The sequence below is a fragment of the Pezoporus wallicus genome, unplaced genomic scaffold (genome assembly GCF_028554395.1).
Source record: "Pezoporus wallicus isolate ANWC-B61680 ecotype Strahan unplaced genomic scaffold, APGP_CSIRO_Pwel_v1 contig_5785, whole genome shotgun sequence".
NCBI classification, from domain to species: domain Eukaryota; kingdom Metazoa; phylum Chordata; class Aves; order Psittaciformes; family Psittacidae; genus Pezoporus; species Pezoporus wallicus.
Window position 1 is genome coordinate 4,943,879 of NW_026641150.1, and position 17,678 is coordinate 4,961,556.

The 17,678-nt window shown below is 39.6% G+C and overlaps 2 protein-coding genes across 6 annotated transcripts in view; both read right to left on the reverse strand.

Moving 5' to 3' along the window:
* The window catches only part of SLC9A4 (solute carrier family 9 member A4), a 33,308-nt gene extending 31,904 nt beyond the window's left edge, over nt 1-1,404 (reverse strand). For all 4 annotated transcript variants that reach the window (XR_008973914.1, XR_008973915.1, XM_057422331.1 and 1 more), the window contains exon 1: nt 665-1,404. Coding sequence is in view for 2 of the 4 variants with exons in the window: in XM_057422331.1 (XP_057278314.1) it covers nt 665-968 (304 nt within the window). In the remaining 2 variants the exon portion in view is untranslated. The remainder of the gene's footprint in view (nt 1-664) is intronic.
* A 1,455-nt stretch (nt 1,405-2,859) lies between these two features.
* IL18RAP (interleukin 18 receptor accessory protein) lies at nt 2,860-13,853 on the reverse strand. Of its 2 annotated transcripts, none has more exons than XM_057422335.1 (10): nt 13,260-13,853; nt 11,947-12,211; nt 11,669-11,843; nt 10,712-10,886; nt 8,610-8,678; nt 8,239-8,359; nt 6,406-6,560; nt 5,423-5,560; nt 3,889-4,059; nt 2,860-3,245 (listed from the first exon to the last, which is right to left on the reverse strand). In XM_057422335.1, the coding sequence occupies exons 1-10, from the start codon at nt 13,381-13,383 to the stop codon at nt 2,875-2,877; spliced, it is 1,764 nt and encodes a 587-aa protein (XP_057278318.1). In that variant the 5' UTR covers nt 13,384-13,853; the 3' UTR covers nt 2,860-2,874. The 2 variants fall into 2 exon arrangements, with proteins under 2 accessions (XP_057278318.1, XP_057278317.1); XM_057422334.1 differs by having other exon boundaries at nt 11,947-12,244.
* Nucleotides 13,854-17,678: the final 3,825 nt, after the last annotated feature.

A 17,678-nucleotide genomic window follows, 5' to 3' on the forward strand; every position in this document is an offset into this window, starting at 1 on the left:
TGGTGAGCCATTTTTTGCTATGTTCATTGCAGTTCCTACCTCCCCATGAGTCGTCTTTCTTCATTCAGATACCTACAGGGAGTTTTAATAGAAGCTGGATGCATTGGTATGTACTGAAAAGGCACTTACCCTACATCTCTAATGACCTACACTCAGACTCTCAGTCTCTCTCCTCTGGTATTACTTTCTGAGCAACTATAAATAGCAAACACGTAAAACAAAGACTCAAAGGGAAATATTTCCTATTATTTACACAATGGAAGAATTCTCCCCACTTTTCTCACCCAAATTCAAATCACTTGAAGGCTCAGCTGGTGTTACTGATTTCTACAGCTGTGGCACGTTGTAGATTCTGGTAACTTGTGACATTTAAAAATTAGAGAAAGGGATGGACAGCACTGTGTAGGGCAGCTCCGTTTCTACTCACTAACATAGACAACCCAGGAGACAGGAGGGTTAGAGGTCATATATTTACCTAAGTAAGCTGGAAGCATTCAGAGCTGGAATTTTGTCATTGCCATGGTAATGAACACACCTTTTCTTTTGAGGACAGAAGCTGTAAAAACAATCCCAGCTACAAAGTGCATGGAAGATACTTGGTTACCTGGTATGTTTTTAACTTCTTGCTGAGGTAGGAGGACCCAAGATCCCATTTTCTACTTACCTATTTTTGCAAGAGAGGCAAGGAGGATCCAAAGAGTAACTTCATAGGGAATTTGCACATAGCCATAGTCCACTGTGAAAACATGTAGCCTCGTATCTTGTGAAGAGCCAACAGCCTGATCAGGTTCATAGTGAGGCAAGAAACTGTTGCTCAGGTTGGGCTCATCCACATAAGCCGCAGCAGAACAGCATACCAGACTCAACAGCAAGAGCAACCAGTTCAAAAGCATTGCACGTACAAGTGTGGCAGAGCCCATGTCTGCCTCTGACTGTTTTATTACAGATACAGCGTAGAGTGGGCGCATGAAGGTATGCAACACTCACTCCTGTTGCTTCGCGCTGCTCGTATCCATGGCCGCTTCTTCCTCAGGGCTGCCTCATTTGCCTTTTAGATGTCGTTTTAAAAGCCCTAATGTGCCTGTCCTGTTCCTTGTATTACAGACGGACCTAGAGTTTGTATAAAGATACCGGTTCTGCAGGTTCCTTCAACCTAGATAAACCTCAGCAACAGCATCACCCTGATAAGGAATAAAAGCCCTTTCTAACTATATTATTTATCCAGCCACTCTGATTTCTTTTTCCCACTGTCAAACAAAAAAATTCAGGTAGCAAGTACAGCTCAAGTGAATAGTATCAGGTGGGTGAAATGGTGGCACCCTGTGCACGCAGGAGAGCCTGCTCCATACCTTCCTCTTCTGCCCTCACTCCCTGTCTGTCTCCCCAGTGCAACTGGAACCTCAGATACCACCACACTTGGCATTGCTCACTGGTCCTTTCTCAGCTGGGAACAGAGCTGCTCGGCGTGTAAATAAATGTGCTCTGCAGGGCTTACAGTAGGGACATCTGGTGGAGGACCACGCAAATTGCCTTCTTGTTTAGAAACGTGTTCTCTCCCCTAAATTCATGAACGTAATTTAGCACATAATAACAAAAGAAAGAAGAAGGTCTGAATTACATCACATGCCTAAAACTCTATCTTGAGTTGTCTTATATTTGGCATTTGTTTTACTCATGCCAGCAAGGCATTTACTGGACAACTACATTATCCCCCCTGAACGCGACATTCACCCATACAGAATATTTCTTTAAAAGGTCAGCCTCTTCTCTCCTCCACAAAAACTACCATGTTTAGTGTTAGGTTAACAAAGTCTACGAACCTAGTAGTGTTGATTAAAAGCTGCTTGCAGAAGAGTTAGGGTGGTTTTTCAGTATACCGGTTCTGTTAACAGCAGTTCTTGAAGTCCCTTTCCAACAAGAAATCTGGCAGATGAACTATTCAATTAGCATTATAAAGCAGTGATTTTTCAACTTGAAGGCCAAATGAAGTCAGCAGAACACCGAATCAGTGGCTCTCCTGCTCAGATTTTCTTAACAGTAACCACTGCATTTGACAGCTACAGACAGCAAGATGCCTTGAAAGTAAGTGATATGAACCCTGGAGAGTTAGCAGCCAGAGGACTAGAAAAGAAAGACTTCAAAGTCCCTGGAAGTCTACCAGCTGTGACAACCAGGACTTTGATTTACAACTGCAAGATACCAATAATACCAAGAGATTCAATGGGACTTGTGAGTGACCAGCACCAGGCAGGATCAGCAATATGCAGATGTCTGAGAGTAGGAAAGGTTTCACAGCTGGTAGGAATGCTTTCTCTCATTGCAGGAATGATGGAGATGCCTGGGATCAGACTTGATACAGTGCTCCTTCTTTTCTCAGCTCATTTGGCGTACCCAGTGGTAACAGTCTCCCATGGCACTTTCTTGGTGCTCCCACAGGAGGAGGTGACTCATTTAAAGACTTTGGATTTGTCCCACTGGACTGCACAGGAAAATTAAAGTTCAAGCTTTCTCTGGAGTCCCCTTTTTTAATATTTTTCTAGAAAACGAATATAAAAATATTCCAGAAGAAATACAGTACAAATAACAAAGCATTCACATGTATGTCTCAACACCACAGCAAAATATAATAAATACAATAAAAATAATACAGAAATAATTTATGAAAAACAGTTCACATTTACATTTGTGTGCAGTGCCACTTAGTTTTACTGTGGAGCTGCAGCACTGTCACACTGCAGTCCTTCTCAGTGTTTTGGAGTGAGCTATTGCTGACAGTAGTTTCAATCCACAGTGGTCAGCCAGTGCAGAAAAGGCCCTTTACAGCCATGTCACCATTTCTGAGCCTGCTGTCATCACCCCTCTGTGAAATTTCTGCTATCGATATACCAGGCTGAATAACCTTAGGAAAAAGTCCTTTAAGCTCCAATTTCCCAACATCTTGGTAGTTTTCACTGGCATGTGGTAATGCATATATTTCCAGAACTTATTTGGAGCAGCAGAAACAGAAGACTCCCAGGTAATGACTGGTAATATCCGAAGAGCTTTCTTCACTACTGGATGCAAAGTCTCTGGCTCTTGGAAAGCCTGGAACTTTATTAATACCAGTTTGATCTTTTTGTCTTCCAAGGCACAGTTCACTGCTGCCTGCAGTTCAAAGATGCTTGGCCCACTGACGTAGGCTGGGCTCAAAATGATTATTACTCGTCTACTTTGTTTAATAGCTGTAACAACTTCATCTGTGTATGCTGGAGAAGAAATGGCAACAATCATTACTGCATTCTATAATGGACTTTATACCTTATCAATTCCTTTATAGACAGCTAAAACCCAGAAATAAGGAAACCAAAAATACGGATGCTAAGCAATCACATAACCCCTATACATGTCTTTGCTATCAGAGGGTGCTGCTGTTGTTCATACACAGCCTGGAGAATTAAATTTGCTGCTCAGGAGGTAGAGGACAGAGCTGACATGTAAACCCACTTTGTTGCTACTTAAAAGTCTCAAAGGGCACTTGGACTTGTCTTTGTCTCCCCAGGGGCAGGTACTGAGGGCTTTCTAATTACTGCAGCTAGCATTGACCAAAGTAGCTCAGGAAGTAATTACTGAAATATCTGTGGTCTTCTTTTCAGTGAATGGAGTCTGCTTGCAAAGAAATTCTTCAATAAGAAGCTTTATCTCAGCCTAGTAGCTCCCAGAGATCGCACTTAAACATATGTATGCCTTAGGCGCAGAGGCCAGACATAAAGATCAAAACAGCATGAGATTTGAGCAGAAATTCCTGTACCAAAATATACCATTTGCTGATCTGGTGCATAATGTTTTATGGAAAGTGAAAAACATTTTTATAAAGAACTGAAGATTTTTTATCATCCACAGGGACCTTACCTCCTCCTGGAAGAATATCTCTTTCAAGAATGCATAACTTGTATCCATATTTATTTTCGAGTATATCTGGAAGAAGCTCCAGGGCAAACTTTTCTTCACTAATTAGAGTTGAGTCACTTTCAGAAGAGTCCAGTTTTGCATAGGACACAAATGCATCAAATTCTTTGCCATCTAAAATAAATAAATAACACTATACATTAGCAAATCTGTCTGAAGCATTCGGCTTCTTTCTTAATGTTCGGTTTCCATAGATACGTATTTAAGTAGGACATAATCCAACAGGTGAGAACACATTTTATGGCCAATCCCCTTAGGCAAAAAGCTAACTGGGTAGGCACAATTGGCCTGTACACTCCATGCACCCACACTGTGAATGGTACTGTGTGCGTGTGGTACATGAGAATCAGGGAGAAGGACAGAAGCCACCACAATGGAACACAACTGTGTCTTCAACTTCAATGCACGAATCTTGGCAGGTCTTTCCTTGTCCTACTGACATATGGGGTGATCTCCAAGGGGACTTTCCAGAGGTTCTTAAATCAATTTGTTACCAAATAGAGGGGAAATTTTCAGTGATTTCCCAAATCACTTTTGCCAGCTGCCTTAGGGCTCACAGAAATACTTTCCAAAAGGGCAGTTAATTGTCTCTCATTACATATGTATTTATAGATAACTAGATCCAGTTATTTCACACTCACGTATAATGCACATACACACATGCAAACACAAAAGCAGACCGAGACACCTCTGTCTCAATCTGCATCAAGATTCAAGAATTTTTAGAAAAATTTCGTTAGTTACATACTGCCAGATTTCTTTCAACTCATGTAAGAAAATTATATGTTAAGTTCTTTAAAGCAGTAACAGTCATTTCTGATGCATTTTCATACTGCCTACTATGTTGGAGACCCATTTTAGCTGAGATGATGGAGTGATGCTACTATGAAGATTTGAAATATCAGAAGCTGATTGCTAATGTAAGTGTCAAGATGGTAAACATAATTTTTAGAAAGGAAATATAAATATTTCCCAAATGTACACTTCTCAATCGGTGCCCTGTATCATCTTATTTTTCTTCTTTGTTTATTGTTCTGAGAAATTATTGTCTTCAAGTGAAAAACACAATAGGCTCTGGAGTTCTTCACTTAGTTCTGCAAGGATATTTGATTCTTATCCACAGGTTCTGTTGAACACTTTTGGAGAATGAGGTTCAAATGTTGGAGATGCTCTACTATCCCCTGAAAAGGGACTGCCAAAATTCAACTACCTATGCTAACCTGGTTAAATAAGAGATCTTGTAAAAGGCTAACTGTGACATTTCAGTTGGTGTTAGATACTTCCTCCCCACTGCCTGGCTTTTTTTCCATCTAAACCCACTGGATGTCTTGCTAGTTTTAGCAGCATTTGTATTGACTCAAAGAGAGCAGCATCAGTAAGAGAATTTAATTAAACAGTTAATTCCCACCAGATTAACCCACATGGAAAAAGGCAGTAGAAAATATGAATAAAATTAATATTGTGCAACATTTCTTACCTCCCATGGTTTCATTGTGGACCAGATAACTTCGGTACATCAGCACTATTTCAATCCAGTGCTGGTAAATAAAGGCAGTGCACAAAAGTAATGCAAATAGAATAGAAATGGCACTGCACAGGACATATAAGAGAAACACTGTAGAAAGAAAAGGGTCTATCATAATTCAGGCTTTCCAAAATAATATTAACACTCTAGATGAAAAATTCAGTCCAAAAACGGGGGCAAACTGCCTCACAATCTTCTTTTTTACGCCACTGGCAGGCCTTAGAGAAGTCAGGAAGATATTTAGCTGCAAACTTTAACAGAGTTTCAGTCTACCACCAGGGACCTTTTTTGAATAGACTCTCTTTGATGGTATTAAAAGCTAATCTGTGATGGAAAGCACATAGAAAATGGTCTGTGGCGCACTCAGCAAGGCTGAAAGTAGTCATCACTTGAGTTGGAATTGTCACATCAGAGCACACACAGTGCCCTGCTGGAGACTTCCTGTGCCACTCCAAAGATGAATCTCCACTGTGAATTATGGTTCAATTGTTTAATTTCAACACTCTAGTTTCGGTCTTTGCTTGAAAGGCTTCCACATTCATACCAGCTATGGTAACTTCTCAGAAACATGCATGCTAAGGACTGGGAAAATAAACAGAAATGTCCTATGAAAATCAAGGAATACTATTGCTTTCAGCAGCTGCTCTGATTTGGTTTAGTAGACTGACTATTAATGTTGAGAAATGCTACTCTCCTTTTCTTCCAGTCACTCTCCAGCTTGCAATTGGCCCACTTGCCTGCAGTAAGTCCCCATATAGCCCCATCCTTCTAAGTAGTCAGAATAAAGTGCCTTTCTAGACATCTGGCGAATCAAACTTTCCCAGCCAGCTTCAAGAAATTTCTGCAGCTGGCTAAAGTGTCAATGCAGAATGAATTTGTAGCAGCAAATCACAACGTGTCTTCAAGGGCAAATAGTCATCCATCGATACTTTTACCTCTCTGCTTTCTTTTCAGCTGGATCATAGCTGTGGCATTCCCCACTGAATTCTCAGCAAAGCACGTGAAGTTGCTTCCAAGGTCACTTTCAGTAACTTCTTTCAGTTTTGCAACATGAAGAAGTGTGTGCCCCTTTAAACCTTCTGGATAAACACTAAAGAGAGAAAAATATTTATTTGCATGATAACTTTGCTGCTCATGTACACCATCTTCAAATGTCCTAAACTCAAAGAGGAGTTTGCAACTTCTTAACACTCATCTTGAACTTTTAACAATGATGTGATATTCTGGTTTGAAACTTCCATTTGTTTTTCACATTGAAAGAAAATACTACTAACATCAATAGCGTGCAGACTGAAGGGTTTATTCTTAATTCATCAACTCAACAAAATTCTTAAGCACTTGCCTAGTTTTAAATATATAGCCCCCTTTGACTTCTGTATGAGTATTTGTGGTCTTCTAAGATGTAAAACAAATTCTCAGGGTAGAAATGGAGGGAAATGAAACTTCAAAAGGAGCCACAAGAAAGAACTAGATGGGCAAAAAGACTGAGCAGCACAGCCTCTTGCACAGTGGTAAAAAGCCCAAGGACAAGAGAGGCAAATAGATTAAGATATAAGGGACAAAAGCATGGGAAATGAAGAGTTAACAAAGGAATCCCTTTGGGGCTGAGTGAGGGTTGTATGGAACAGATGTGTGTCTTCAAAAACTCTAGAACCCAGGGTTTCTGTGTCTTGGCGTTTCTCTTTGAAAGCCACAAGTACAGGCATCTTTTTGGTGGTCCTGAAGGCATCTCACATCTTGACACTGCAAAACGACAGTCTACCATGGCCGTACTTCTGCTAACTCAAGGTATATAAGCATGAGCATGGGCAAGAATTCAACCTGTACCAAAAGTCTGTTGGGAATGTTCTAGTCATTTGGGTTTTTAAAAAATGATCAGAAATTGTATGCAAAAAGCTAAAAACCTGGTAAGAAGAACATTACAAAGCTAAACGTTCAAAAATTAGAAAAATCAAATTTCTAATCTACCACATGAGCATGAATATGTGCATGTGTGTGTGTAATATCATAATTTCTTTTTTCCCATATGACTCCTATTAATAATTGAATTTTAGCAATGGCAGCAGGACTTTAGCTTCTCATGGTGTACAGAAAATTTTCCTCATAAAGATGACTCAGGACTGTGTAGTGAGAGACACACTTGCCTGTGTTGTCTTCACTGTTTCTTGCCCAAGCTGGACACTGAAAAAGTGACTATACGGGTTGTCCCCAGGTCACAGAAAATCTTTCCCTGCATGTGGCTTTTCTACAGGGTCTGGTTAATTCTTGTCAGGGGAGAATCCTGAAATTCAGTGTCCTGAAATTCAGTCCTCAGACTGCCTAACCCCACCATCTGAGGCACCCGAACTCTTTTCAATATGTCCACAGTACTGTTTTACTGATATGGTTGATTCCCCTTTCAGGGGCAGCTTCAGAAGACAGAACATGTGAGTTGCTGGCAAGGTACAACAGAGGGAACACTTGAAAAGAGCTGATACAGGCAAAGGCAACCAAGCACCACTCACGCTGAAGCTGTCCAAGGGCTAAAGCTTTAGGAAGAAGAGTTAAAATTGTGCAAAAAGTTTGAGTTCTTCACTTTATGGTCATCATTATGTGCTTTTGTAAGTGAAGTGCCTGTGCCTGTCACATGCTCATGGACATACACATTAATAAATTGAAGAACAGAGCCTTCTGAGTTTCTTTCAATAAAATGTATTAGGTAAAGTTGTAGAAGGATTTTTATAGCTGCTGACTTTAGTACTAATCAGACTACTGGGATATTTTCCTACCGCGTTTCCTGATTCAATTTCTCGTTTATATTTTCTTTGTTGTTTCTTTTCCATGTTACCCTCATCAGAGAAGCTCTTTCAAACCCAAACTGTACGCGGCATTCCAATTCAAGTGGCTTTCCTGGAACAAATTAAATCAGGAAAATCATGCATGTAGGTTACCAGAATATCTTTCTCGTAAAAAGCCTGGGATCTATATAACACATGATGCTTCCTTTAATATCCACAAAGATACATACCAAGCAAAAAAACACATTTTGTATAAAATTCTCATACTCCTAGAAGGCAAAGCTGTTTTGCTTTATCCAGATCTTTATTAATATCTCATTTAAACATTTTCTTTCACTTTCAGATAAGGAATCAAAACTCACCAAGCTCTGCTTCAAGGATCATCACACCATTGGGATACAAGAAGTTGGGTGGATGGATAGTGTTTTTTGCTGCAATTAACGGGAGTACTGTTAATAACTACAATACTATCATCAGTGCAGAAGAGCAGAGAAAACATCTTACAGAATTTTCGTTTTTAAATGTTAGGTGGAATTTAGACACCAAAATCCAAAAGGGTTGTTGAAACCGCACAGATAAGGGAGTTTTGACACAAACCTGATATAGCTACTTAAAGACCTGCTATCTCAGTTACTCTGAGACTTTGTAGCTTGTGCTTAAGGCTATTTAGAACTTAGAAATTAGGGGCTCCCCTTGCAAAATCCCCTGAAGGTGTTCCATGCCAATCCCCATTCCATTAAGCACACACAGAGCACAGATACTTGCATTAAAATAACCTCTTTTTCTTTTTTTTTTTTTCTTTTCATAACAAGGGTTGTCAAAGGGCACAGATAATGGCACCCACAGTTCATACGAGCTACTAAGTAAGTACCCAGCCTCCGGAAAAACAACCTGAAGGTGCTAAAACCCACAGCTCTGATATTCTAGGAAAGTCCCATCCTGCAGGAAACGGTGCCACATAACACTTCGGGTTTTCTTTTAAACCAAGCCACAGAAGAGAAATGTATGCAAGATTCAGGTCAATTATGTATGTATATGACTCTTTTCAAATGTTTTTCTGGGTGTGCTGTGAAGTGAGGGAAAAGAACTGAGAAGCACAGTGCTTAGCTCAGGCTTAGTGTGATCAGAATAAAAGCAGAGCTATTTCATGACTGATTGGAAAATATTTCAGGACTATAGCCAGAGAAAGGGGTGAAAGAGCATTGTAACTCAGAACACAGATGTCTCAAAGGCTGGTGAGGTGTGGTTTCCAGACCCTGTTCTGGTGGGGAGTATATATTTTTTCCATGACTTCTTGGTACCAAATGCCTCAAACATCTGCAAAATAGGGAACAGCTATTTCAGAGGAGTGCTGTACTCCCCTAGACCATGGAATTTCAGAGGAGTGATGTTCTCACTAGACTATAGAAACAGGTTGCCTCCACTGACACCTTTCTTTTGCTCCCTAAATCTTGTTCTCCCTTCCACAGTGGCACACTTTCTACAAGGATGCTGAGAATGGGTCCCATGCTGTACTATAGAAAGTAGCTGTACTTTCCTCTAGGAAATAAAAGTCTCAACCAGCACTCAACCACAGGCATCTGGAGTAAAGCATAACCACATCTCTCTTCTAGCAATATAAACAGTCTCCCTCTTTTGTGATCCTGAGTTTCGAGCACGCTCCCTTGTTGACATTATCCAACAGCTCTCAGGCAATATCTGCACTTCACCCAAAGGGCAGGAGAGGACAGTAAATATTATGGAAGAGGTTACCATGATTTGAAGGAGAAGATAAAGCCATGCCATATCAAAGTGCCATAGAGCTCTGGATTAGCACTCATTGGCACCAGTTGGAGTTTCATGAATTCTACTCCGAGATCTAAATCCTTTTATAGACTTGGTCTCCACTGTTGGGAACCACAAGAAATCCAAGGTGGAATTAGATCTTGAAAATCATGGCATTTTATGCTATATGTTGTTACTGAACAGCTTACAAGGATGCCTGAGAGGAACTCTTCATCAGGGACTGTAGTAATAGGACACAGGGTAATGGGTTCAAACTTAAACAGGGGAGATTTAGATTGAATACAAGGAGGAAATTCTTTACTGTGAGAGTGGTGAGGCACCGGAACAGGCTACTCGGGGAAGCTGCGAATGCTCCATCCCTGGCAGTGCTCAAGGCCAGGTTGGATGGGGCTTTGAGCAACCTGGTCTAGTGGGATGTTTCCCTGCTCATGTCAGGGGGTTGGAACTAGACGATCATAAGGTCTTTTCCAACCCAAACCATTCTATGATTCTATAATTGAAAGTTCTAGTCAAGATGTCCTCAGAATACCTGGAAGAGGATTTTAATGATCATGTAGCAAATTCAGTTTATGGATTTTTCAGAACAAGAGTCTGAACAAAAGACATTAATAGGGTAGGAGAGAATAGAGAAAACAGACTTTACTTCATGTATTCTATTCTGAGTTATTATATTACTCACTGATGACTTCTACTGTAACTGTTGTTCTCATTGTCCACTTGGTAGTGTTGTCATATAGAACATAATCACACACATATATTCCAGCATCTTTGTCATAGGTTGGATTCAAATAGATTTCATTATGCTTAAGCTTTAGGCTTTTTCTGGTTTTCCTATGCTTTATTTGATGACCATCCTAAAAAAAAAAAATAAAAAAAACCCCAAGGAATTAGAAGTCTTTCGTTGTTGTTTTTGCTGTTATTAAATTATATTTTAGGATATTTGGATAGTGTTACCATGGCAGCAAATCTAAGCCCAACTCATTACATTGAATCACAAAAAACAGATTTATTAGGAATCTGAGGACATTTGTCAGTGATATAAAAAAAAAATTTGGTCTATAATATGTGATTATCATTTAAAAAATATTTTAAATTTGTGATTCTTGAGAGAAATGTGAAATCATGAATCTAATCTAAATTAAACTATTACTAAAGAGCAACAAAAAATATCACCTTTTGATGGATTCTTTTTCTTTATAAATAAATTCTTTTTGAAAATATTTTTATGTTCTTTCATGAGAAATATATCATGGATTTGGATTATCTGAGATTGACAACACTGTTCTAGTCAAAAGATCAAAACTCACTAATTTTTGAAAAACACCCATATTTTTCAACTCAGTGTATTCATATTCTCTAAGACCACTAAGAATTTTCCATTAATCAAATTCGTGAAAAAAAATCCACTGGAGAGAAAGCATTTCCAGGCTTCTCTTTTGTGGAATGATATTTTGGGTGTGGCAAATTTCATCAAAACTCTTACATGTCAACTTGATATATAGTAATTCAAGATTCTACTTTTGGGTTGAACTTTTCAGGCTGCATCGTCTGCCAAACAAGAATTCAGAAACTTATGACACATGAGCATTAACTAGACCACTGAGCTTTTTTGAATTGTCAAGGCAATGACTCTTACCTTGTACCATTTTACATCTGGCTTTTTTATATGGCTGTAGCATTTTGTCCCAGGACAAGATATTGAATTCCCATTGCCAGCAAGAAGATAGAGCGTGCTTGTGTCATAACCTGAACATTTTGCCACCTTTTTTGTTTGAACCTCCAAAACAATTTTGAGACATGAGATTTTTTCCCTGAGTGATGCAGGAAAAAAGTTAAACATTTAATGCACAAAATAAAGCAAAAGAAAACAATTATTCTTGTATAGAATTAAAAGCCTTTTGTTCCATTACATACCATATTATACAGATGAACATTCCAGAATCACTGTCCCTTACTGGTTTAAACCAAAGTGCATCCCCTTGGAGAGCAGGATTAGAGCTTTCCTTGACAGCCTTCAGTGGCTCTTTGTCTTTTTGCCAGAACCATTTCACCTTATGTTGTTTTGGAAGTGAGTTGTTATAAATGTGGGTAGCATCTCTATCTGGTAAAGCACATTGTAAAACAAATTCCTCACCACTAATTGCACGATACCATATTTGAGGTTCAACATGGGAACATCCTGAAAAGCAGGACAATAAAATATCAACACCACCTGAAAGATCACACAGTCATCATGTTTTAAAAATATAATTAGGAATACTACAAAAATACAACTTTCCTTTTTGTTAAATAATTTTATGTGACCAGATGCTGGACTAATAGAGAATTGATTTCCTTAAACATGAAATTTGCCAGTGATTTCAAAAGTTTATCCAAAGGTTTCCAAAGGTTTATTAAACCTTTTTTAAAAGCCTAACGTGAAAATAGCTTAAGATTTTTAGCCAACCGAAGATTTTCACATAGGTGCTAACCTATTAAACGTCAACTCTGTGGGAAAGTAGATGCAGCTTTTCTAGCCCTCCTCGTCTTAATGGGGAAGGGACTAACATAAGCCTGAAGAAGCAGAGCCTGACAACCATACTCCCTATTTTGGGTAAGGTTGACTATCATTATTGTTATGCTGCTTTCAAATCTTTCCCCTCTTATGTTTCAGCTACTGTCACTAAAATTAAACAGATTTTTTGATGCTGAAAGCTGAGGTCACCTGCCCAAATTCCCTGAAGGCTGACTGACTTCGCTGTGTAACTCCTCCAGCCTGTCAAGATGTGGTAACCCTTGAAAATATGTTAGGATTTCACTTCAGCAGAAATGACAGCATGAAATCTTCAGTTCCTCACCTGCCCACCTGGAGATTCCCTGTTTTGGTTTCTCTCTGTGAACTGAATTGAATCAAGCTCCTTCAAATACATTGTGTGGGCTTGGACCAGCTGCTGGAGACTTTGATGAGTTAGAGAAGCAATTCTTTTCCTCCATTCAGTTCTCAGAAACTCTCCTTTACATTTGCCATTTTTTTTTTCATTTGGGAACTGATTTTTGAATCCTATTTACAGTAAATTGTATTACCAACACTTAAAAAGTTTACAGAAAGGCTAGAAACAGCTGTTTGCCTTACATGAGTATAAACAGGTGCAGGGAAAAGTCATGAAGGCATGTCAAAATGCAGATCGAGTTTTCTCAGCTGTTAGAAAGAGCCACAAACCCCAAACCTCACCAAAGCAGCCTCTTACCTAAAAAGTTAATCTCTCTAACTTCTGCCCCATTGATAAACAATGCTAGGATCCAGCACAAAGTGAGCATGATTTTCTTTACTGATTTTGGTTGATATTCTGAGGTATTTTCTGTAAGAATCATCTTGTTTTCTGTAAAAGAGGAAGACAGACTTTTTCTTTTCCAAGTAATACTCCAGTAACATAGATAGGCAATTACATATCTTCTTATGTAGCTCTATAAAACTTACAGACAGTATTTTCTAGATATTGTGCCTTTTGAAACAGGGTTTGCAGCACTCCTCCTATTCATACTATTTCACACAAATACAGGATAGATGATATTCAAGAATATGAACATCCTTTTTAAATATATCTTGCATAGAATTGCTTACAGAGGGATTTCCAAGTTTACAGCAATGCAGAGCTCCACATCTGGAATGGAAATGCAGGTCTTGCAGGAGACGTTGCTGTTAGAAGAGGAACCTGTCCTCTAAGATGATAGATAAGATATCAAATAACAAAATATGCCTTTAGCTAATGACAACTATCAGCAGCAGACTGAGAAAGGCATAACTGGCCCTAAAATCTGTGGAGATTTGTTTTATCCTGAAGGCCAATAGGCTCAGAATGTGTAAACTGGATTCCTTTGAGATCAAATCTGAAGATGCTTTGCAGCTACAGCCGGCATTGAGTCCATGGGACTGGAGCAGAGCTATGCAGAAGGAAAACCCTAAAAGCATGTACTGTATAGACACCAGGTCTTTGGTTCCAACTCATTAACTCAAGAGACATGCTCCTATTGGGCTTTATTACCAGCTAAAATGGATATACCATAAAATGCCCGTTATGGTCTGCAGAGGAACCTAAAAAACCCCTTCTCCTCCATGACTTACCTATACGTGCAGCATCAGGCCTCGCTTCTGCACCAGAGTCCTGCATTGCACTGCCTGAATGACCCTAGGAGAGACCTGCTCAACAAGGTAACATCCACTCCACCATAAGGTATGAGCTCAGTGGCATACCACCTCTGAGCTGAGACCGGGGACATGCAGGGGATGTGGGAGCAGGACCCGAAATCACTCAGCTGCACCCAGACCCCTATATTACAGCACCCTATACAAGATGAAACCCAAACACTATTGCATTAAGTATTTTGTCTTTCCTACTAGGAGGTTTCATCTGTGTACCACAGCCTTCTCAACCACAGGGCTAGAGGGAAGGCAGGCTGTCAATCATGCATATTCAACAGCTATGGCTTAATTTGCATATTTAGTAAGAACATACCCAGTGCCTGTGATTGACATGTCTGGAGTGCCTGATTCAGGAGTAAAGGCCATGTGCTTTGCTAATGTTCATGTTATGCAACTGAGACCTCAAGGAGCTTTTTCCTTTGCACATTTGGCCACAGAGTGTCTCCGCACCTGCACATCTGCCAGAGAGGCACTGAGTCAGCCCAGAGGAAAAAAAGAAAGGTCAGGCAAAGGCTAGTCCCTTGTCTGTTGTCACCTCATGCAAATCAGACACCACTCATACAGGCAGGCAGCAAGAGAGCATCCACTGCACACAGAGCTAGCAAAAGACGTGAAAAGAACTCCCACTCTGCACTTTTTCACGCAGCTGCTCTGTGTAAAGAGGAGCACTTTAGTCATCATTCTCTTCAGCACATCTTTATTCCTTGCAAGTGAACGGAATGATCTATTTTTACACTTGGAGGTCACATTGAGTAGGTTAACTCACTTGTCTTAATGCATCCTGGTGCTTTATAACAGATTGGCTGCCGCCAACAGTCATCACCCCATTCATCTTTCAAAATCATCCTGAAACTCCTGACCAATACATATGTCTGAACAAAGAGACAGTTTCCCAGCAGCACTGGGAGGAAGCCCTCCTAAACTTTAGGATTTATCCACTGTAAAAGGATCAATGGATCCTTACTCTTGAATTTGGGTTTATGACAACTGCAAAGACCTCTCTCAGGGCATTCATTAGGGCTGCATCTCTACCCCTATTAATACTGTATAAAACAAAGGATGAGTTATATCACCCAACAGCCCACATGGCAAAGACACTGTCATGGTCTAAATCATCAATATAAGTACCACTCAGCCGCTGGCTTACACTCGCCTTCCCCAATGGGATGGGAAGCAGAATCAGAAAAAGGTAAAACCTGTGGCTTGAGATAGGAACAGTTTAATAAATGAAATAAATTAAAATGCTATAATTATAAAAATAATAATAATAGGAAAAAGAGAGAAATAAAACCCTATAAAGACTAGTGATGTACAGCACAACTGTTTCCCACCCGCTGACTGATGACCAGCTCACCCCTAAACATCAATCTGTGGCTCCTGATCAACTCCCCAGAGTTTATACACTGAGTATAACATTTTGTGGTATGGAATACCCCTTTGGCTAGTTTGGGTCAGGTGTCCTGTCTTTGTTACTTCCCAGCTTCTATTGCCCCTCCTCACTGGCAGAGCACGGGACACTGAAAGGTCCTTGATCAGGGTAAGTGCTACACAGCAACAACTAAAACATCGTTCTCTCACTAAATCCAAAACACAGGAGCATACCAGCTAGTAGGAAAAAAAATAACTCCATCCCAGACAAAACCAGGACAGACATACTGGTGTTGGCAGCAAGCAGGACCCAAGGGCCTTGTGTGTAATTCAGTGCTGCAAGTGAGCTGATGCAGTCAGTCAGTATTATCAAAAGTGGAAGGTCTCCTCTATTTCTTTGTCCTCTCCACTCCGTTGATCCCAGGCAAATGATCCAGGCCCTTTCCTATAACAGCTGCAATCCTTTCTGGTGATTCATTCAACCTGTTAAGCCATGAGAAGCTACCTGAGAGGTGCCTGACATGGCACAAGATAGGCAGTGGAAGCATTTACTTCCCAGCTGCCCATTTGTCTGGGGACACACAGGCTACCTGTAGCAAAACAAGTCACCATTCACAATGTATTTAATAATGCCAGTGATGTATAATCTCTCTGCTCTTCAGTTTATTGCCATGCTAACAATATTGTTAGCCCTTCAAGCTCAACAGGTCAACACAAATGTGGAAGAAGTGTAGAGATGGTTAGCTAATGAATGTTACAGGTTTGGTTAGCAATCTGTATAATTTTCAGTTTTCTTCTGCTAGCCATGGGAAAATGCACCACTGCCAATTTATTTTTGTTAACTGATGACACTTTTCTTAGAGAACCTTGTAATCTTTGAATTTTTATAGTGCTTAAGAAGTACAGTAGTGCATGAAATTGATAAGTGTTGTCTTTCAAATGTGTTTGACAAGAAGACAAATTCATAGCAGAAGCAGACAGCAATTACCAAAGGCGGGGTACTTGAAGCAGGATAATCTTTAACTGACCATCCAGTTCACTACACAGGGTCTGAAGATGAATCAGTAACTTGATATAATCAATGACTCATTTTATCTTGGTTAGTATCTGCAAGAAAAAAAAAAGCACTCTACTCTCGAAACATATTACCAAGAGTCTCTCCACCTTCTCCTTTCATGTACCCACCCATACTACTGTATCCTTAGTGTAGGGAATTAGGATGCCATTTAGTTGGAAACTCATATACAAAGGAAACTAATGTGGCCTTAACACAACTTCCTGTGGTGAAAAAATGTACAAGAGAAGAATAAAAACTGTATTATTTTGCATATCTTTAAATTCTTAGCGGACTCTCACAAAAAACCAATAAATCTCTATTCCATAGCATTTTGTGTGTATTTGCTTAAAATATAAGCACAAGAATCAGAAGATCAACTTCTTGAGAGCTGCACCACGATTCATGATATCTCTGAAGTCTAGTACAGAGTGGCATGCCACAATCTTACAATCTACTACTCCCGTTCGGATGAAAATCACTTCACTCTGCGTCAGAGCTATCAACTCCTGCGTCTGGTATTGGACTTACAACGGTGGAAAACCAAACTTAATCTGAACCTAGGAGTAAGATTAGTAATAATCACACAGAAGAAAGCTTCACCATACCTATAAAGAAAAAAAATTACCCTAGCCCTACTGAAGGTACTTACTAGACCCTACCATTTTGTCTGACTAAGCAACTAAAACTGATTTACTTTAAAATGCACATTCAAAGATAATAAATCAACTCACCTACGAAGTAGATGGGGTAGGGTAAAATCCAAAGATAAAAGTTATAATAAAAAAAAAATATATTATCTGAAAATCTTACCTGCACATCCTACACTATGGGGTAAGAAATGTGGTTTAGTTCTAGCTGTTCACTGTGTTGAGTCTGTTTCCTTTACAGGAATTTCCTTTACCTCACTGTCATCATCCCTTCCTTTCTCAGTTTAGTTCTGTTAGGTTCAAAATTTCCTGGTAACTTTCTTGTAAAAAGAACAAGGGAAAATACTTTGTCCTTAGTTAAAAAATCAAAGCCTTTTGGGTTCTAAAAATCTTA